Below are 23,248 nucleotides of genomic sequence, written 5' to 3' on the forward strand. Positions count from 1 at the left end.
CTTTGTTATTTCCTTTGTTTCTCCTGTAGTTTCTCAGTTTCTGCCTGTCCTTATAAAAGTTTTGTTCCCTTCTTTCTCTCTCTTTTTCTTTACTCTAAATACTCATGGTAAGCAGTATTTTTCACAGCCATCATGGCTTTTGTCAGGCTGATTTCTGGGAACTGGAATCCCAGTCTCCTTGCTCTCTGAATTTTATTTTTAACTCCCTGTTAAATGTCTCCACTTTGACAAATACTAGCTGCATGGTCTTTTTAAGTTCAATATGAGCAAATAACAAATTTTCATCTCTTATGGAAATCTCTGCTTCATTTCCCTCCTGTTTTGTATGTGTTCCCAGATAGCAAATAGAAGGCCCACCTCCCATCCTTATTTCTGCATAGACTCTTTTTTGTGTTCTAGACTAGCAGTTTTCAGACATCAAAATCCAGGCTTCTTTTTTATAAAGTTCTGAGTAAGCAGTGGAAGCCAAGGGAGATCCCTCAGTCCCTGCCACAACTCTTGGCCTGTCTTTTTACAACCAAGATTTTTATGTAACCTAGCATTTTAGCAAGTTTTATTAGGGAAATATCGTAGCTTTCTAAATCTTTAATGTGAATTTTAGAAGCACAGGTTTCTTTACTGAGTCCTAATCAATCAAATGCTTCCACTACCTTCCCAAGTACTTACGTTTTACAGCCTTAGTACTGTTAGAGACGTCATTATTGCTGGGCCCTTCTCTGTGGTCAGATAAATACCTTACTGGTGTGACTACCATTAGTAATACTGTGTCGAAAGGCACAGTATTTCAACCTTTCCAGTAGAAGTTAGATGTTTCTTTAATTTCTCTCTTCCTTTCCCATGTCACCACAGTACAATGTATTGTAATTATTTTTTTTACTACTGGATGAACTTCATATCTTAAAATTTTATCTTTGCATACACTGTTCATTGCATGGTAGGTAGTAATGTTTTTTTGAATTAATGAGGCATGATTTGAAATGCCAAACTTTGCACAAAAGGGTTGCTGCTATTGCATTCCAAACTGCCATGCTCTCTATACCACTGGTTGATACAGCAAAAGGGAGTATGTCTTCCTCGGAGGAGTAAAGTGTTAATTGAACACTGAACCTGAGAAAATGAGACTTTGTCTTCAGAAGCTGAGAACTTCCATTTTTGCCTTTATGACCTTTGTGTGCTCACTGGTTGGTATAATTATGAGGGTATTTCTGGGTGCTTTTTGTACAATTTACTCCCCTTCCCCAAACAATTGAAGAACAATTTGTAGACCATAATAGTTGTAGCACTTTCTATGGTGGTGTTATAAAAGGAAAATACATCTTTTTTTATTAATTTAATCTTGATGAGTAAGTTGTTTTATTTAGAATGAAGTAATCTCAAAATAACAAATACTCCACATAAGAACAGTAATAAGCTATAATAGATTCTTTCAACAGCTAATGTTTGCCTACAACACGTTGTATTCTGTCCTAGGCACTGAGGATATAGCGTGTAAGCACCCCCCCCTCCCGTTATAGAGCTTTTAGTGGAGGCGACTGTACAGGATGCCAAGTGATAACACTGTAATGCCCTTAGCAGGGTGTAAGGACTACTGTGACTGGAGATGGGTGCTATTGTATGTAGAGTAGTTAGAAAGTTCCATCTAAGCTGCCTTCAAATTCTATCCTGTTGTTTCTCATGCCTTGTATTCAGTACACTCAGATATTTTCCTATGCTTAAGATCTTCTCCTTTTGTTGTATTTATGTCTTTCTCATCTGTTTCTAATGCATGCTGCCTAAAGCCTTGGGTTCTTCATTCATCTCAAGTGGTTTTCTTTCTACCCTCCAGTTCCCTTTTCTATTTTCTATAAGGTTATTACATCTGCCCACAGAAACCAAAACTCTATAGTGTCTTTAGCATTACTTCCTATATATCTTAAACACAATATGAGGTAGTGTTGTGTGAAACATTACATTAAGAGGTACTTAATATAGACACAACATATGTATTATATCATGCTGGTGTTTGGTAGCTTTTGCTTTCCTGCTTCTAGTAAAAATTTATCTTCAGTTTGAATTTTCTGCTGTTCATTAAATGTAAAATGTTATAGGATTTTCGACAATCCTTAAACGTTTATCATTCTTTACTCAGTATGGATTTCCTGATGTGGAGCAGACTTTAAGACTTGATTTAAGAGCCTGTCTCTTGCTATGTTTATAGGCTGTCTGGCTGCTGTGCATTATTTGATGTTAAGGCGCATATGGTGACATCCTCTTACCTTTGCATACAGTGGAGAGAGGTGAAAGTCATGACTAAGAGGGCACCATAAAAGATACATTCCCAGCTTCAGTCTCGTGCTCAGTATTGTGATGTTCATTAAAGTATCAACTGTGTCTGAAGGTGTTCTTAGTGATCTTCATGATGTTTTCAAAACCCACTGCTACTAACATGGTCTACTTGTACATTGCTTGTCTCCTTGGGCCCTTTTATAACTCCATGAGGATACTTCATCTGCCACAGTATCCAGGATTCCATAGTTCTCTAGTATTACTTACCCTGAATTCATTTAATATAAAATGAAATATAGAAGTATTATATCAATATAAGCTTAAGATAGCCAGAATTAAAAGTATTCATTATGTATTATGCCAGCGTTTAGTAGTTTTGTTTTTGCAACTTTTAGTGACATTTTCCAGCTACAGTGTTTTGGAGCATATGATTAATAAAATAAAGTGACATTCCCCTACTTGTTTCTTACTTTCTTTTATACTGTCCTAATTTCTGAATACCTTCCTTCTGGTCCTAGTAACTTTCAAAAAGGTTAGCATAAGGATTCAGATTGTGAGTTCTGGAACTAGAAGGCCTGAGTTAAATCACAACCCTGTCATTTCCTAACTGTAATTCTATATCAGTTACTAAGTCTTTATTATACACACACACACACACACACACACACACACATACACACACACACACACATACACACACACACATACACACACACACACACCCATGGAGGCTAGAGTTTAGATCCCCGGAACTGGAGTTAGAGATGAATATAAGTTATCTGATGGTGTGTTGGGAATCCCAACTCTTATCCTCTGCAAGAACAGGAGGATCTCTTAAGTACTGAGCCATATCTTACTTTTAACAATTATTTCTATAACAAAGCTGAATTCTTCCTCATTCAGTAGATAGTTAACATTTCCTTGTAATATAAAAGCAGTGGCATTTTCATTTCTTTATACTTAATGACTTCTTATGCTAATTTTCTTTCTCTGAATACAAAACACAACTTAGGGAGGAGAAAGGCCACATAAGTAATTCATAAGTCTTTTTCCCTTGTCCTGATAATCTGAGGCAGTGGTTGACCTACTCATTGCTAAGCAATGTCATAGAGAATAATAATCATTTTTAAGTGTAGGTACTGACAAACTGTCAGCTGCCCAGCATCACGCTGTATTGAGTTTCTGTTACTTTGCACTTAGATCCTCAGGTACTCCATTTGAGTGAAGCAGCTAGGGTCCACCACTGAGCACTAAGTACTGTCACATGCTGGTATATATTGCTGAGTATTATTTTAATATTTATGTACTAGCAACTATTTTCTGTAGCCTAGTGTGTTTTTTAAAGATGTGGCCTTTGCCTTCTACATTAAAGATTGTAAAATGGGATTAATTTTTATACATCCTATGGACTAGATGTAGAACATTTTGACAATTGATATTAAATCAGTTGTATATAGAAGATGAAATTTAACTTTTCAGAAAAACAGGTCTTGGAATGGTAATGAGTTAAAGGTTGACAGTGATTTTAAGATAGATTATTTGCTTGTTCTCCAGAACAGGATTTTACACCTCAGGTTATTTGGAATGTATTTTTCTTACTGGGGTGTAGTGTAGTCATTCTACCTAGATTATCCTAAAAGATTTTAAATAATTTAACATGAGACTATTAAATTGGAAGTATTATTGCGAAGAAGTCTAGCTGTGAAATGGATTTGGGGATTAGATTAAGTGAGGTAATCTACTTGAAAGAGACTTGACACCTGTAGGGAAACAGGTATTCGTGTCTTTCCTAGAGAAAGTATATCCGGTGCTATTAATATTTTGTTATATAGTCTGCCTCTGGTTTCTTAAATTTCTTTTAGATTATGATTAAAGTTAGTGGAATAGACATTACTTTTTTTTGGTTCTTTTTTTTTTTTTTTTTTTTTTTTTTCGGAGCTGGGGATCGAACCCAGGGCCTTGCGCTTCCTAGGCAAGTGCTCTACCACTGAGCTAAATCCCCAACCCCGACATTACTTTTAAAAGATTAAAAATTCGCTTTTAAGAATACCACATACTGTTTTTTTTTCTTTCTATCTTTTCTTTTGTCCTTTTTTGATAGGTCATTGAATAATTTTTTTAGTGTACTTACATTTTTTTGTAGTTGTTCTAAACTCACTATATTGGTAGAAAATATCTAATAATCGAGCTTAAGGAAGTAAATGTAAGCAAAATATGAATTACCATGGCCAGAGACTGGATTCAAGTTATCTTGTTAGCACACCAAGTTGTGGAAGCAGTTACATGAACTATTATAGCCACAGGTAAAGGGGGCAGGTACTTGAGAGATGGCTCAGCAGTTAAGAGATGTACTGTTCTTTCAGAGGACCTGAGTAGGTGGTTCACAACAGCGTGAGTCCAGTTCCAGAGAATGTGATGCCTGTGGCCTCTGCAGGATCTGTGTGCTCATGCACATACCTACATCATGTAGTTAAATAAAATCTTAAGCACTAGCAAAGGCCAGATGCTTGCAAAGCTTACAACAGGTTTCACCTAATATTCCTGATGAGGTCAGACCAAAACCAGGTTGAATTATTAAAAGGACTATTCCTGAGACAGTTTTGGCTTTCCATCTACAATACATTCTCCACAGCACGATGTTCTAGTCAGCCAAGGTCAATGTCATTAATAACAGATGGGACTTTTTGGAGCACTTTAGTTCCACAGGCTCTTGATCGTCTCCATGTTTTTGCTAAACTCTAGTAAAGCGGTAGATTGCTGATTCCAAAACACAGAAGCACACATACAGCCTACTTAATACCTAACGCTTAAGGGGAAGCAAGTGTTAGAACCAAGATTACAGAAAAAGGGTTCCACAAGCCCTAGCTCCCTGGTCCTTGTGGTGGTGCCTAGAGCCAGGGACCTAGAGGATATGTAGTCTGGGTTAACACCAGCGGTCATTCGGCCAAGGGTTTGTGCTAACCCGGATGAGTCATTCCGGGCCACCTCGGCCTGGAGCCGCGCCCAGCAGACCAGCCTGGCTCGTCCCAGCGGGGCGGGCGGAGACGGAGGCCGAGCGGCTGGGAAACCGGTGCGCCGGGGCGTGTCTCGCGGAGCCCGCAGCCATGGCTGGAAGCGAGCCCCGCGGAGCCGGCTCCCCGCCGCCCGCCAGCGACTGGGGCCGCCTGGAGGCTGCCATCCTGAGCGGCTGGAGGACCTTCTGGAATTCGGTGGGCAAGGAGCGGGCGACGCGGACGGCCTCCCGGAAGGAGGAGGCGGAGGAGACGAGCGCGCTGACGCGGCTGCCGGTGAGCCGAGGTCGCAGGCCGCGCACAGAGGCCGCCACAGCACCCGGGCCTGGGCCCGCAGGGCAGCCACTTCCGGGTGTGTGCTTGCCTGGAAGTGAAGTGGCCAGAATCGCTTAGATGGTGACTCTTGGTATCCCCTGGCCAGCCAAGGTCGCTTCACAAATCACACTAATGACCAGCGAGATTACCCACAAATTGTCAGTCGTCCAAATGGGATGTGTGGAAATCTGATGAAGGAAATGGGTTAGCTTGGAAAGCAATCCAGTGTCTTTGTTGTGCACATATTAATCTTCAGTCCCAGGTTCAATGAATTCCGGTTAGGGGGTCGCCCAGAGCAAGTATCTCTGATATATCCTAAGCCACAAAACTGCCACGTAATTGAAAATCAATGAAGTTACAAGAACCTCAAGTTAGGACAGGCTACAAAGAGAATGCATGTTATTTAAAGCTTCAGAGAAAGATAAAATAGATTATACACTGTTGGTGACAATACTTTTATCTCAGTTGGTTTATTGGTACATTCCACTGACATTCATTCATCTGTTCCCTGAAACTGATCAATACACTGTATAGAGAAATTCAAATGAGAGATTCACATGCTTTCATTTGATCTAGTGATAAAATCAGAAAAATATCCACTTGATACACGTTTATTTTGAAGAATAAATTATTAACTGGTACATCAACATACTCATGGGGAGAAATTAAAGGAACTGGCTATTCTGCTTGAAAAATAGAAAGTCAGAGCTTGAGTTTTCAACATTATAGGTGTGCTAGGAGTGAAAACGTTTAGTTTTGATTTTTCTCTAGATGGAGGGATAGTAAGATAGACTTAAGTATTGTAAAGAAGGAAGCATCCAGGTGACCTTTGGTATAACAATTATTAAGTTACCACCAAACGGTTCCCCCAGACAGATGACTCCTTTCTCTTGTGTGCCGCTTGCCTCTGTTTCAGATTGATGTGCAGCTATATATCTTGTCATTTCTTTCACCCCATGACCTGTGCCAGTTGGGAAGTACAGATCACTATTGGAATGAAACTGTAAGAGACCCAATTCTCTGGAGATACTTTCTGTTTCGAGATCTCCCTTCTTGGTCTTCTGTTGATTGGAAGTCACTTCCGGATCTAGAGATCTTAAAAAAGCCCATATCTGAGGTCACCGACAGCACATGTTTTGATTACATGGAGGTGTAAGTATCTATTTCTATGACTTAACAAGAGACAGTAAGCTCTAAATGGCCCACATTAGTTCTGACCCCAATGTTAACTTGGTCATTAGGATCTGTCTGAATGTCCCCTTGATAAAATTACGGGTTGAGCGAATTGACTTTTTTTCATAGAACCCTTGCAGCTTTAAACTTTTGTTATTTTCCTGTGATGACTAACCAGTATTTGATTAATTATATGTGGTACAGTAGACAAGAAAAAAAAACTTTCTTAAACTTCTCATAATATGTATAGTATTTTCCATTTTGTTAAACTGTAAATGCATATTCATCATCAGAGAAGGAATGTCCTGAGACCAGAAAACAGTTCTTTTTGGTGAGGAAAAAGACTGTTTTTAAGACGCCATAAGATAAGTTTGTGGTTTTTTTTTTTTTTTAATTACCTGAAGGCCTCTAAGTTTCTTGAGTATCATGCACATGAGAAAAATACTTTTATTGAGCAAGTGCTGCATTTTGGGTTCTATGGGAGTCTGCTGTGTATATGTATGTGTATATGTCTACTCCTGTCCTTGTTCAACCTGAATATTTTATCTTTGTGTTAAGTATGTAGAGGGCCAGAGAGGCTACATGGTTTGCATATGGTATGGTGTATAAAGGGTTGGTTAATAGTATCATGTTCCCTCAGAATATGTCACTGTATATAGGTAAAACTTTCTTTATTGTGAACTCCACATTTAAAGCATAATAAAACAAATTCAAAGAATCTCTGTCCTTCGGCTCTAAGAATTGCTTTACTGTGATTCAGTGGCTACATATAGGGTTTTCTCCCACTGTTTTGTTACTCAGCCTCTCTGACCCAGATGCTAGCTATCCTGTCAGATACCAGGAGGTGACTGGGTCAAAATGTATATGATCTTTTTAGATAATCTCAAAGTACACTGGCATTTCTTTTTTAAACATTACCCTAATTTATTATTTATTGTGTGTATTTGTGGGTAGGCACACATACCTTTTGGAGTCCAGTCTCTCCTCCCACCACATGGGTCCCTGGGATCGAACTTGAACTTGAGTCATCAGACTTGGCTACAAGCCCTGGTACCTACTGAGCCATCATGGTTTCTTTCACATGATTTTTATTTTGCTAATTTTCAGCGAGGTCTATTTGGGCCTTCTTGTGTATTTATTTAGTATTTTCAATCAGCTATTATGTGAAACTTATTAAAGGAGTATTTAAGAAGCTCGATATTAGTGGCTTTAGTGATATTTTTAAATTTTTATTATGGGGGTTCTCAATCTTAACATTATGGAGGTTTTGGACCAGTTTTGAAGGAGTGTCCTGGGAGTTTTAGGATGGGTGATGACATATCTAGTTCTACTAAGTCACTGTTAGTATCACAGCCTTCTCCTCCCCAGATGGGGACATAAAATTGTTCAGACATTGCCCTGTACTATAGGATAAAGATAAAGTCTTTCTTAGGAAAAGAACAGCTACTATTCTATATAATTAGTTTCAACTATCCAAACAAACATTAGAACACACGTTTCATGTAAGAAATTTAAGTAAAAGAAAGTAAATAACATCTTCTTTAGGGAGGGTTCTGCAGCTTTATGGTTACCCCACTCTAGCACCTAGTGTTTTCCCTTGGCTCTCTGCTACTTACATGTTATAACGGTGTTTATCCTGTACTGTCTGGGAGGGATGAATCTATAATCTTTATATTACCATGTATTACAGAGGACTCAATAAATGATATATTCTCAGATGAACAAGCTAAATGTTTTCTATTTTATTTTCTAATTGTGACAATTTTATGCAGTTATAAAATGTGCTGTCCATATACGAGAAGAGCCTTGAAAGCCAGCCGTCCTATGTATGGAGCGGTTACCTCTTTCTTACACTCACTGATCATTCAGAATGAACCCCGGTTTGCTATGTTTGGACCAGGTTTGGAAGAACTGAACACATCTTTGGTGTTGAGTTTGATGTCTTCTGAGGACCTTTGCCCAACTGCTGGTTTACCTCATAGACAGATTGACGGTAATTTTCATGTTAATATACGATACCTAGTAATGGTAATATTTGGAGCTTGACATTAGTGTTAAAGAGATAGACATTTAAAAATTAAACCTTGTAATGAAATATAGAAATTGGCGAATGGGCCCCTGGTCCTACTAAATGGGAAAAATTGGTATAAGAAGTACTTTTCTTCTTAATTTTTCAAGTTTTTAATTTTAGAATTTAATAATATGTTAAGAATAAATTTCAACAGACCATAGCATGTTTACCATAGGAGAAATATATCAAGAAAACCATTGAATATCAATTCACAAAACAGCGTGTGAGGTGGGAATGTATCATTAACATGAGCAGTGACAGAATGTAAGATATGCGTTACTCATTGTATATATACAGAGATTTGGAACCAATCGGGGTCTTCCACAAAGGCCAATAAGTGAGGACACAGGAAAGTATTTGGGTGATTAGAATATGATCAGTTAGTTTCCTTTTTTAATTAATTTATTTATTGTATATGAGTACACTGTAGCTGTCTTCAGATACACCAGAAGAGGGCATCAGATCCCATTACAGATGGTTGAGAGCCACCATGTGGTTGCTAGGATTTGAACTCAGGACCTCTGGAAGAGCAGTCAATGCTCTTAACCACTGAGCCATCTCTCCAGCCCAATCAGTTTGTTTTGAATAGGAAGATAACAACCAAAGAAGGCTGCACATTGAAGATGATACCTCCTAAGACTCTTTAGGCTTAGGAGATATATATCCTTAAGACAACAAGAAAAGAAAGCACAACATTCTGAATGTTTAGGACTCAGAAAAGGCACAACATGCTGAATGTTTAAGACTCAGTTGAGTATCTCTAAATCTACAAAGAATGGATTTTGGTGAGCAATGACAACATGTGGGGTACCTAATCAGACTTTAATTATAGAATGTTTATTCTGGCTCCTGAGTAGAAAACTGATTAGAAGGGGCTGAAGAAGCTGCTCTAATGTATGATAAAAAAAACCATGAAAGGGATCACTGGATGAAGCAAATGACTATTGGGGATGAAACTTGGTACAATTAATAAGGATAATGTAATAAGGATAGCTGCAGGCTTCTGCCTTGGTGTTAATGGTGAGTAGAAAGCCATTCACTAGGGTAAGGAATCACCAGTGGAGAATGACTTTTGTGGTTCTTGGTTTTGGTGGCAGGAGCTAGGGATGGAATTGCTGGCTCTGAGGACTGCAGGTTATATAAATCAAGATGAGTGTCGTATGCAACCCAATTTCATTAGGTTCCACAAGGACGAGGACCTTGTCAGTTTTATTTTGGTTTGTATATGTCATACCAGACATGTCATAGCTTCTACACTATGGTGGTTTGAGTGATAATGGCCTCCATGGGGTCATATAGTCAAATACTTGACCCGAGTTGGTAGAACTATTTGGTAAATATTAAGAGGTATGGCCTCGTTAGAGGAGGTTCGTCACTGAGGGAAGGCTTTGAGGTTTCAAACACTCACACACCATTCCTAGTTAGCTTTCCCTCTTCCTTGTACTTGTAGCTCAGATAGAAGCCCTCAGCAAGTGCTAAAGCCTACCTGCCTGTTGCTGTGCACACATCGTAATGGTCATGGACTCTCACCCTTTGGAACCATGAGCTCTCAGATTAAATCCTTTGTTTTATAAGTTGATTATGGTGTTTAGTCACAGCAATAGAAAAATAAGAAAAGTAACTATGGCGCGCGCGCGCACACACACACACACACACACACACCCATTTAGTAAATGAATGACTGATAGACTGTGTTCAGATCTGAAGACTTAACCACTGAGAGTCATAAGCAGTTCTCATGGACTTGGGAGTTTAGGAGGATGGAGAGGAAGATAGTGATCTGCATGCTGAAGTCTACTGTGTGGAGAGAGATGATTGTGGATGACAGAGTTGAGAAGGAGTGACTGAATGATGTGTTTTTCAGATGGAGCTCTTCCAGGGCGTTCTTGAGTAATGGTTTAGACAAGTCGTTGGGAATAGAGAGCCCACTCTTTAACCATGGAGTCTGGTAAATGCAATCTTGGTAAATGGGAGTCCTTGGCAAGAGAAGCGTTACCTAAGGCAGACCAGTTCCAGTCAAGGGCTTAGAGTAAGGCAATACTTCAGGAAAAGCCAGAACACATGAGGAAATCAGACAATTATGAAATGGCATTTACTTTCCCCTTAGAGACTTAAGTGAGTGCTTGAAAATGCCAGTCTACAAGATCAGAGAAGATCATGGGTTGCATAATAAGTCGGGCTGAGGTTAGATGTGTTGAAAGGATAATGTCTGGAAATTGAGACTGATAAAAATGAAGAGCAGAAGCATTTGGTTTCTATTTCCATGTGCTTTTTTGTGAAATATCATGGAGAAGTAGATGATCGTGTGGCTTGGGATACTTATAGTTTTAGTGCCCACAAGTCCAGATCTATAAACATGTTGCTTAGAATGGTGACAGAGGATGAATGACATAGCTTATTTAGTCAGGAGTCAAGAATTAGGGGAAAGAAAAGCTGGAGTTGTCTCTAATGAGGTGAGCTTTGTTTGTACGTCTGAAGGCCAATGGCATTGTAGAGAAGAGAAATACTTAGACTCGTATCACTAAGCAATGTATCTGCTCTTGCAAGAAAATCTAGGTAAAACTAAAGGAATTGGAGGACTGGTTAGCAGTGATCACAGACGTCAGGTAGTTAATTTGTACTGAAAGGAGAATGGCAGTGGAGAGAAGCAAACAGAACAGAGAGGACATTTATATAGCAAGAACTAGAGCTATGGAATAAAGAGGGATTTTTTTCCCAGAAGGCCAAAAAAGACATCGATCATTAATAAAACAACAAACTTACAACAACAACAACAACAACAAAACACCAGATGTTAAGAAAGAAACAGCAATGGTGTTGAGTTGAGTCAGACACAAAAGAATAAGAAGCCAATATTTAGCAATCTAGGTTTATCTCATAGTTCAAATAATCCTCACAGTTATCCCTAAAAATAGTTCATATTATTTCAGATTTGTGTCAAAACAGAGTCTCCCACGTCAGTGACTACCATGGCAAGTTTAGGATTCTAACTCAAGTCACCCTACTTCCAAATTCCACCATCTGCAGTTGTGACTCAATGTCTGACTTGTAACGACAGGCCACACGTTTATAAACAGTTTTCCTAGGGGAGGCGTGGGCCCTCGCTGATTGTATCCACAGAGTTTAAAACCAATGGAAGCATAAAATACGGGAAGGAATCAGTACTGGGCTACACAGAACTAGTGGCCACACCCCAGCTGCTGCCATGATGTACGCCCACACACTTAGCTCTCCCTCCAGGTTCTTACTGCCTGTGAATCAAAGTTACACACACCCCTCCCCCCACCTTAAGTCACAAGCATTGCATCTTATTCCAAAGTTGCATATAACTTGCTGGGATTTTTCCTCTGCCCTTTTTGATTTCACTGGAGGGTTTTGTTTTTGTTTTTTTTTTTTTTTACTGTTTTTATTATTGGTTTGTTTGTATAACTGACTTTCGCATGCAGGTATTGGATCTGGGGTCAGTTTCCAGTTGAGCAATCAACACAAATTCAACATCCTGATACTGTACTCAACTACCAGGTAAGGCGAGCCATTTGCAAGGCTCCCTGCAACATCAGTGCTGGAACACCTGAGTGGAATGGATCTTGTCTACTGCCTCAGTGTCGCCCATGTTTACACTTCTTCTCCTTGCAGAAAGGAAAGAGACAGAGCAAGGGAGGAGCACACAAGCACGGTTAACAAGATGTTCAGCCTACAGAGCGAGGGAGACGAGCAACAGGGGAGCCGCTACAGCGTGATCCCACAGATCCAGAAAGTGTGCGAGGTTGTAGATGGGTTTATCTACGTGGCAAATGCTGAAGCTCATAGACGTAAGCTTCCTTTTCTCTCCTGCAAGGCGCTACAGCATCACAAAAACAGCAGTTAGAGGTTTACCACAGTGACTTTCTGACCGTTACCGTCACTCGTGTTCTCAGCCCTTGCTGTGTAGTAGGAGCACACGGGAGATTCCTAGACTGCCACATTGTCATCCCTGGATTTGCCCAGAACCCTGCACGTCTGGTTTCTATAAGCACCACAGGGTTCCGATACAAGCCAAAGCTCAATTCGCCATATTCTTTTGTTTAATTCTACATTTTAAAATTTACTGATGCTCTCTCTGCCTCTGATATATTCAGATGATTTGGGCAGGTAACTGACAATGTGTTGGTTCATTCTTACCCATATTATAGAGAGATGTGGGGATAGGTGTGTTAATTGAGTAGGTTAAAGTTAATTAAATCAGTGGGTTGATACTATTCTCCATATACTCTGAATAATTGTCACTGACAATGTTGTGTTGGAACGACATTGGTATATTTGGTATATCTTTGAACCATGAGACAGTGTTATAATTTCCTCCCAATGTTTTATGTACAAGTTAGAGATAAATAAAGAATGAATTGTTTAATATGTATATACTGCTTCTATATAACACACATCATAAATATTATAGTTATTTAGTGTGTTGAATTAATTTACCACAAATTTATTTCTCTACCAGTCTGTTAAATCCTGGAGGAAATTATACTTAGAAATCCTGGATAAAATTATTCATATTATTCCATTATTCAGTGGAAGACTTACTTGTTCAGCAAAAAGTTGTTGAACCACCAATATTTGTATTCGCTGGTGGAGATATGGCTGAGAGCTAACACTGGCAGAGCTTACTTTTGTCTTCCAGATTGATTCCAACAGCTTCCTGTAAAATGGGGAGAAAAAGCAGGGGTTAGCATAATTCGTAACTGAGGTCTCAGGTTCAATCCTAAGCACAATCAAGGGGGAAAATCCACAGGATACAAAAATAATTTGTACCTATTTCCTGAATCTTGGCCATGCAGCCCTTCTGGATGTGCACTAAAAGGGTAGTGGAGGACAGGAGACCCCTTGGTCCTTGGTGGCCGAGGCAAGTGTTGATCGACTGCAACACAGGAGAATGGAGAGCAGCCCTGCTTTCTATATCATTTTCTCAAACGAAGCCATAGCTTCCTGTCAACAGCCATAGGATGAGAAATTCCCCTGCCTCTTATTCTGGCAGAGGCTGCCTGCTACCTTAGACAATGGTAGCAGCCAAAGCTCTTTGCCTGAACACAGACATCAGGACCCAGCTCAAGCAAGCACTCTGGACTGAAAGAAATCTTTGTTTTCTGGTGCCTTGTCTGATTGGTTGATGTCATAAATCAATACAGTTTCGAGAATATTCAGGTGTACTGATTGTTTAAAGTAACTGTGGCTCAATAATTAGCTATTACACATTCTGCAACTGTCTGATAACCCTTTGATAGGAAGCACCTTTCTACCAGTACAGGGAAGAATTTAGGAGTCATGCTGGGACACCAAAAAAAATGTTTTCACCATTTATGCCCTGGTGCTGGCATGCGAAACTGAGCTTGGCCCTCACTATGTCGCCTGGGCTGGCTTTGAACTGATGCCATTTGATCAGACTCAGCCTCCTGATTTCTGGGTATTACCAGGGTGATCCACCACACCTGACTGGAGAGAGTTTGAATTCTCTGTGTTGACAGTAACTACCACGGTAGAGACCATATCCATCAGTGATGACTCGTGTGACTGGAATCAACGTGTCAGTGACACAGCAGTCACAGGACTGGCTTCTGAGAGTCAGCTCTCTTCACTCCAGTCTCTAACTGTTTTTCTATATAAAACACCTAGCTTTAAATCTAAAAGTTCTGAGACAGAAAGAAACTGTGGCTTGTACTGGCAGTCCAAGCTTCTTGGGAGCTGGTGTGGGGAAATGGCTTGGGAATTTTGTTTACCACAGAATGTCTGTGATCTGGACTCTCCAGTAAAAGGCAGACATAAAAGGTTTGGATGAAAAAAAATAGGCCCCATCTTAGGCCCAGATGTAGGAAGTTAGACCCTTCAAAGAAAGAGCTATCAGATAGTTGCAGAACGTGTAAGAGAAAATTATCATGTCACGGTTCCTTTAAACAATCGGTACACCTGAGTGTTATTCTGACTATTTCTTTATGACCTCATATAAATTTATATCTCTGAAAGACTATTTCATAGAATTTTGTGGCAGAACAATATATAAATCCAAGTAATAAAGGCAGTTGTTGTATTTAAATCCTACTAAAATTTTTAATTCCTTTGTGTGCTATTTTAAATATAATTATTTTTGGAGCAATTGCGAGTAATGCAAATTATGTATTTTAATTTAAATTCCTTAGGTCATGAATGGCAAGATGAATTTTCTCGTATTATGGCCATGACGGATCCAGCTTTTGGATCTTCAGGAAGACCAATGCTGGTTTTATCTTGTATTTCTCAAGCAGATGTAAAAAGAATGCCTTGTTTTTATTTAGCTCATGAACTTCGTCTCAGTCTTCTAAACCACCCATGGATGGTAAGGTCTTAACTACTCTGGCACCCAAGAACCCATTTTTAGTGTTCTTTCTGTGATATGTCTTCATTCATACATGTGCATGTGTTTGTTTACAGGTGTGTGTCTTGTGAGTTTTCTTTTACAATAACAAAATAGCTGAGACGGTAACCTAAAAAGAAGACAGGCACATCTGTCTCAGCTTTTAACGTTTGATTTCTTGTTCAGTTGACTTTGATTTTGAGCCTGTGCAAAGGCTCATAGTATGAGCACATGACAGAGAACCTCTGTCTTGGAACAAAAAGGGACAAGAAAGAGGAAGGGGCTGAGATCCCAGTAAGGCCTTCAAGGAACATTCCAGATGATCCCCCACTAGTCACTACTTCTTAAAAGTGTTACCTCTAACTAATAGCACCTCAGGGTGGGGACCAAGCCTCTAACACTCAGAACTTTAGGGAACACTACTTGGGAGGATAACATTCATCTTTGATGTGAACTACCATTTTAATGTAAAATATAAGGGCTTGATTGATAGGTGCTAGTAAATTAGGATTGTCCATCTGTTCTCACCTCTCCTATTGTAGGAACATTAAGACAGTAACTGGGGTTGGTTTTAAGGATGGTACTGTCCTGGTTGTCTCAACATTAATGTCAATTATGCTTTACGAATTGTAAAATCATAGGTGGTCTGGGCTGAGGAGGTAGCTCAGTGGTAAACTACCTACCTAGTATGCAGGAGCCCCAACCTGCAAATGGTCTCCAGCACCACTGCAAATGTACACCTCACAATCTGCTGCTTTAAATTGTATTCAAATAGTGAAGTGTTTTTCAAATGGAAACTGAAATGAAACTTCATAGATGAACTTTATAATAGTCTCTAATAGTCTATTATCTTTTAATTTGTATCTTTTTTTACCACCACCACCATATCATCATCATCATCATCATCATCATTTTATTTATTTATTTTGAGACAGAGTCTCACTATGTAACTCTGACCATCCTTGTTTTTGCTATGTAGATCAGGCTGGCCTCAAACTCACAGAGATCCACCTGCCTCTACCTTCCGAGTGCTGGGATTAAAGATCTTTCTTTTTTTTAACCCCGACCCAGCTAAAAGTGTGTTGATATTGTTTAAAATTCAGAAAACCAACTGTTTATCTTTTATAATTTTTAAATCACTGTCCTTTATTTTGGTTATTTCTTTCTATCTCATAATTTGGTGTTTGATTTGTTCTGATTTCTCAAACCCACTGAAATACATCATTAGGATGTCTATTTGAAATGCTATTTATTTAATGGGGCCTGGACCTAACATATGCTCTTACGCCTGAAATCTTGTGTGTGTGTGTGTGTGTGTGTGTGTGTGTGTGTGTGTGTGTGTGTGTACACGTTTTCAAATAAATATTTGTTGCTCTAACCTGCCTTTTTGTACTGTTTGCCATATATCATGTGTTTGATACTTTCCTTTTCTTTCTCTTCTTTCTCTTCTTTCTTTCTCTTTCTTCCTTCCTTCTTTCCTTCCTTCCTTCCTTCCTTCCTTTCTTTCTTTCTTTCTTTTCTTTCTTTCTCTTCTTTCTTCTTTCCTTCCCTTTCCTTTTCCTTCCTTCCTTCCTTCATTCATTCCTTCTTTCCTTCTAATTTCTTCAGTGGCCCATTGTTTATTTATTAGTATGTTGAATCTATGTATTTGTCCATTTCTAACTTTTTATTATTGTTGTTATTTCCAGTTTTATTCTGTTGTATCCATAAACTATACATTTTCTACTTCATTATTATTATTGCTGAAGATTTTTGTTATCTAACATATGGTCTATTCTAGAGAATGTTCCAGTATTTGATGAAAAAAGTGTGTATTCTGCAGCTCTTAGCCAAATGTTTTTTAAATGTATTGCAGGTCCATTCAGCTTTGGCAGGTTTTGCAGTGTGTCACATTTATCAGTTGGCTGGTTAGGTTGATTCAAAAGTGTTTTAGTTTTTAAAGTGGGTAAAGTGGGTGTTTTTGTTTTGTTTTGTTTTGTTTTTTGTTTTGTTTTTGATTTGTTTGGAAGAATTGTTTTCCTGGATATACAAGAAGCCTGTTTCTTCTGTTTCAGAGCTGAGTTTTAGGAATAAAAGTAATACTGAATTAGTTAGAAGATCACTAACTAAGATTAGTATAAGAAAAGATCACTTATTTACACGATTGTGTCAGGTGATAGTACTGGAAAAACGTACTCAGATTTTATGTGAGTCATTTTAGCTCCCTTTAAAAGCATTACGGCTAGAGAGATGTGACTTGTCATAATGTTCTGGTTTGAACTGACCGTGATCTGGTTACTTGCTTGCAGGTCCAGGATACAGAGGCTGAGACTCTGACTGGTTTTTTGAATGGCATTGAGTGGATTCTTGAAGAAGTAGAATCTAAGCATGCGAAATGAAGTTCCTTTGGGACCCTGGGAAGCCACACATCATGGTGTATGTGTTTCCAGTCCCTCCTGTTCCTGCCTCTCTGGAGGAGGGCTGTTTACTGGACAGCTACTACAGCTGGGCTTCTGACACTTTACCATGAATCAGCTGCAAGCTTCAATCCTACTACTTTTCCACAAAATGAACTCTCACATTTTTGATAATTTTATATTTTCTGTCTTTTTGAAAATATTAAATTCTGTAAAACCAAAGTTTGTGGTTCTTTCATTCCTCATGGTCTCTCTTTTGCTATCAAGGTGGGCCCACTAGGAAGCAGTAAGCCTGCTTAGCACGCCATGGGATCTTTAGGATCTTTCAGGGATTCACTAACTGCTTATCAGAAAAAAGTTTCTAATCTGTCCTCAGCAGACACTAATTATGAAAATGTCACTAGAACTGCATTACTGCGATGGCTACAACCTCTGTTCTCTTCTGATAGAATAGGAAGAAAGGCACGTGTATGCCATATCTGATACCCTTTCAGTGAAAATTAGTTTTTCCTGGAAGTTGTCATGCTCGAAACATTGAGCAAGGGAATGTGATATTCTGTTTTATACCAGAGATTTATACATATAAAGCTACCTCACCAATTGCTTGCCCTTTTCAGAGGAAATGGCCTAGTGCCTTACTGAGACTGGGGGATTTCAAAATTATAGTGAAAAGAATATAAATATTGCTGCATGGTGTATATGTTTGTATTTTGATGTGTTTTTGTTTTGTGGAGAAAGCTGTAACATACAGATGATCATATTCCTTCTAAATGTTCAGGTGACTGTCATTTCATTTTGACCAAGTCCATGGACTGTTTCTGGTGAAGGTAGAGTTCACGGCTGCACTGAGCCTCCTCAGTCAAGAGAGTTGGAGTAACTTGCATAGCAGGATTTTTCTTGAGATAAGACACTTACCCGTGATTCTGTTGATCTCATGAATAGGTTAAATTCCCTTATGAACGTAGCTCCCAAATTGGCTTTTAAAGAGCCCGTTTATTCCCACATCTTAATGTTATGTACAAGGGATCAAATGCAATGGGTGTTTCAGAAAGAACAGGTTGTATTAAAATCAGTCACGGTATTGTTCTTGGCTTTAGCTGAAGAAATAGAGAAACAGAGAAGTGGGGAAATTTGTTAACAATCCAAGTCCCATATCATGCTATGGGGAGGTATGAGACATGGAAACTGCAAATCCCTTCCCCTAAGTTGAAAGAACTATCACACTCATTCCTGGGACTGCTGAGGTCATTCGGCAGGTAAAAGCCTAATTCGGAGTTAGATCCTATGTTAGTTGCTTTCCTGTTGCTAGGATAAGACACCCTGGCCTAGGCAACTTACAAGAGAAAGCATTTAATTAGGGGGCTCATGATGCCAGAGGGTTAGAGTAGTAAAAATTTCACTCTTGATCCACAAACATGAGGCAGAAAGAGAGAGAGAGAGAGAGAGAGAGAGAGAGAGAGAGAGAGAGAGAGAGAGAGAGAGAAACTAACTAGAAAATGGCATAGGCTTTTGAAACCTCAAAATCTACTCCCAGTGACAAACTTTCTCCAGCAAAGCCATAATAGTTCCATAAACTGGGTGGGTGGGGGTCTTTGAGATTTCAGATGCTCAAGCCAGGCACAGTGTCATTCTCTGTTCCTGTCGCCAGCTGATCCAGGTATTGAACTCTCAACTACCTACCTCTCATGCTCCATGTCTGCCTGCATGTTTCCATACTTCTCACCATGACAATAGTGGACTAAATTTCGGAACTATAAGTTAGCCCCAATGAAATGCTTTTCTTTAATAAGAGTTACTGTGGCCATGGTGTCTTTTCATAGCACTAGAAACCCTAAGACATATCTTCAAGGAAAATTACTGATGTGCACAAAACTACAACTAATTAAAAAAAAACACAAGAGTTCAGCATGATAAATGACTTGAGAGTAAGAAAAATGATCAACTAAAAATGATGTGTTAATCACCTCATTACTTTAATATAATGCCTGAAATATTAACTTTAAATAGAGGAGATAAGTTTTGGTTCATGGTACTGAGGTTTCCAGCCCAACATCATGCCCCATTGTTTCAAGCCTTTGGAAAGGACAGTATATAACAGGCATATGGTAGAGAAAAACATTCATGGGCCAAGGAGTAGAAAGAGAAAATACCAGACGATGGGGCTACATTACTTCTAAAGTCTCCCTAAGTCCTATATCTTGAAGAGTTCACATTACTTTAAATCTACCATCTTGATGACCAAGACTTTGTATCTGGATCTTTAAAGGGCATTATCTTTATTCCACATCAGTGCATAAAAAACATTTGGTTGAGAAACTTTCAACTACAGAACTATGCAGGAAAATGCTATGTGTGTTTTGTAAAGAACTATTTGTTTTACTTGCTAACTATGTGTCACTAACAACAATAGTTAGCACAGAGTAGATACATGGTAAATATTTTTAGAATGATTCATGAAGGAATACATGACAAAATGTCGTATTCCTTTAGAGAAGTTGGTTGGTGACATGGTTCATTGGTAAAGCACTTGTCTACCATGTATGTATGAGCTCTATGTTAAGTCCCCAGGACTACAAAAAAACAAACAAACAAACAAAAAAACAAAACAAAAGAACCAAAAATTAATACCTGGTAAAGAAATATTTTTAGATGTTGAGATAGAGATGGATATGGGAATGGCCTCTTGTCCATCATAAAAGGTCACAACCAACACCCATATAACAGATTAACAAGAGAATATAATAAACTTATTTAACCATGCTTTTAGGTGACACAAGGCCCAACTGAAGGCCCAAATACTTAGGATGCTTTTGTGCTTGGGTTCTGACATGAAATACAAATAACTATAGAAAGACAGATTAGGGAATAGGTTATTGCCACATGCAAATTATCAGAATGGGAAATGAGGCACAGCCTACCTGGGCTCTTCTTGGCCTCTCCGTGCCAAACACATTTTTATTGTCTTTATTTTTTATTTACATCCTGCTCACTGTCCCCCTAACAGTCACCCCTCCCATAATCCTTCCCCCATGACCCCTCCCCTCCTCTTCAGTGCATGGGGTCCATCTTAGTTATCCCCACACCCAAGCACTTCAAGTTTCTGTGAGGCTAGGTGCATCCTCACCCACTGAAGCCAGACCAGGCAGCCCAGCTAGAAGAACAAATATACCTCACATAGAGGTAAGAGCTTTTGAGATAGCCCTGGCTCCAGTTGTTTGGGACCCATGTGAAGACCAAGCTGCACATCTGCTACATATGAGCAGGGAGGCCTCGGTCTGACCCTTGTATGTTCTTTGGTTGGTAGTTCAATCTCTGAGAGCCCCAAGGGTTCAGGTTAGTTGTCTCTGTTGGTCTTCCTGTGGAGTTCCTATCCCCTAAGGGGCTACAATCCTTCCCCCTATTCTTTCAAAAGCTCTACCCACTGTTTAGCTGTGGGTTTCTGCACCTGTCTGAGTCAGTTGGTGGGTGTTTTGTTTTCTTTCTATAAAGATTTTATTTAATATATTTTACAGGTATTTGCCATGTGTGTGTGTGTAGTCATGTGGAAGTAAGAAAACAACTTGAGGGAGTTGATTCTTCCCCACCCGGTGGGTATTGAACTCAAGTCACTGAACCTGAGAGCAATAACCTTTACCACTGAGCCATCTTGCTGGCCCAAATTGTTTTTTTTGATCACCATCAGTCAAGGAATGTCAGAATGTTGGTTTATTTGAAACAGTAAGGTAGAGAATATCATAGTTAAAAAATTTAAACTTCATAGTTTAGGGAAAAGCCATTCTAGTTTCCATGACCCACTTTTCAGGAAGAGGTTTTTTTTTTTTTTTTTTTTTTTTTGTGGCTTGCTTTGGACAAAGGAGAAAAGGGAAAGAGAGAGAGAAGGCCAGAAGATAGGAGAAGGTCAGAAACTTGTATTCTGAGGCTGTTTCTGAGACTTCAGTCTGAGGTGTTGTTTTCTGAGCCACAACATAGCAGACATCTTTCAAATTCTGACAGTGGAAAGAATACAGCATTCTTCTTGTTGAAAGCACTTGCCTTGAGTGATTTTCTCCTACTGGTCTGATATGCCTTTTCAAGAGTCCTTGCCAACTGAAAACAAGAAGCTAAAGACTTTTTCATATGCTGGTGTCTTAGTTGGGGTTTTATTGCTACGAAGAGACACCATAACCATGGCAACTCTTATAAAAGAATGCATTTAATTAAGGCTGGCTTACAGTTCAGAGATTCAGTCCATTATCATTATGGCAGGAAGCCCGGCAGGATGTAGGCAGACATGGTGCTAGAGAAGGAACTGAGAGTCCTACATCTGGATCAGCAGGCAGCAGGAAGACATTGCCACACTGGCCCTAGCTTGAGCATTTCAGAACTCAAAGTCTGGCTGCTGTGACACACTTCCTCCAACAGTGCCACACCTACTCCAACAAGAATGTATCTCAGTAGTGTCAGTCCCTATGAGCCATCAGTCCATAGAGACATCATCATTCAATGTACCACAGTGAGTAATATCTGAAAACACTGTGAATTATCTGAACCAGATGCCATTGGGATAAACAACTTCATATAGTTCTTAATTAGTTTTCTGCCAAAACTAATTAAAAAACCAAAACCAGATCTCCAGATGTCAAGGCAACTACCAAATAACTCCACTCAGAATTCTCATTTATAAGAAAAGCTCATTCCAAAGTATTTGTCCTGACTGCACAACTTTGGTTTGGGACTGCAGGGTAGCAGAATAAAGGAGGTATAGATACACTTCGTACCTTCAAAGCTTCAAACCCAGTCACATGATTCATTATTATACTGGCTGGGTTTGTGTGTCAACTTGAGTTATCACACAGAAAGCTGGAGTTATGACAGAGAAAGGAACCTCCCTTGAGGAAATGCCTTCAGGAGACCTAGCTGTAAGGCATTTTCTCAACTAGTGATCAAGGGGAGAGGGCCCAGCCCATTGTAGGTGGTGTGGTCCCTGGGCTGGTAGTCCCGGGTTCTATAAGAAAGCAAGCTGAGCAAGCCAGGGGAAGCAAGTCAGTAAGTAACATCCCTCCATGGCCTCTGCATCAGCTCCTGCTTCCTGCCCTATGTGAGTTCCAGCCCTGACTTCCTTTGGTGATGAACAGCAACACTGAAGTGTAAGCAGAATAAATAAACCCTTTCCTCCCCAACTTGCTTCTTGGTCATGATGTTTGTGCAGTAATAGAAACCTTGACTAAAATAGTTATTATATTCATGATTTCATCTCTGATTAAAATACTCATAAGCATCAGTACTCACCAATTCCTAAATAAGACTCTGAGCTCAATGAGAGAACATAGATTTATTGCTCAAAGTAAATGATTGACTGGTACTATATTCCAGCAGTGTAAGACGTCTAGAAAAAGTGGAAATAGAGGAGAAAATTCTTTCATAGGAAACGTTAAGTGGATAAGAGTACATGGATTACAAAATTACCCACATTGTACTTAGCCACCTTTATCAATTAAAAAAATAATCCCCGCTGGGATGGCTTAGTGTTAATTTAAAACTTGAGAAGATCTAGAACTACCTAGGAAGACACCAAGTCGAAGCATTCCTTTCTGCCTGTGGACACAGTGTGACCAACAGATTCAAGCTCTTGGTACCTGGACTTCCTCACCAGGATGGACTGCTTCTCACA

General features: G+C 39.3%; 1 protein-coding gene across 1 annotated transcript; it reads left to right on the top strand.

Annotated features, from left to right (window-relative positions):
* Positions 1-4,908: 4,908 nt before the first annotated feature.
* Fbxo4 (F-box protein 4) lies at positions 4,909-17,820 on the top strand. The gene is made up of 7 exons (XM_032898827.1): positions 4,909-5,552; positions 6,508-6,743; positions 8,537-8,757; positions 12,282-12,357; positions 12,472-12,647; positions 15,009-15,184; positions 17,491-17,820. The coding sequence occupies exons 1-7, from the start codon at positions 5,232-5,234 to the stop codon at positions 17,578-17,580; spliced, it is 1,296 nt and encodes a 431-aa protein (XP_032754718.1). The 5' UTR covers positions 4,909-5,231; the 3' UTR covers positions 17,581-17,820.
* The last annotated feature ends 5,428 nt before the right edge of the window (positions 17,821-23,248 follow it).

The sequence above is a fragment of the Rattus rattus genome, chromosome 3 (assembly GCF_011064425.1).
Source record: "Rattus rattus isolate New Zealand chromosome 3, Rrattus_CSIRO_v1, whole genome shotgun sequence".
NCBI lineage: Eukaryota > Metazoa > Chordata > Mammalia > Rodentia > Muridae > Rattus > Rattus rattus.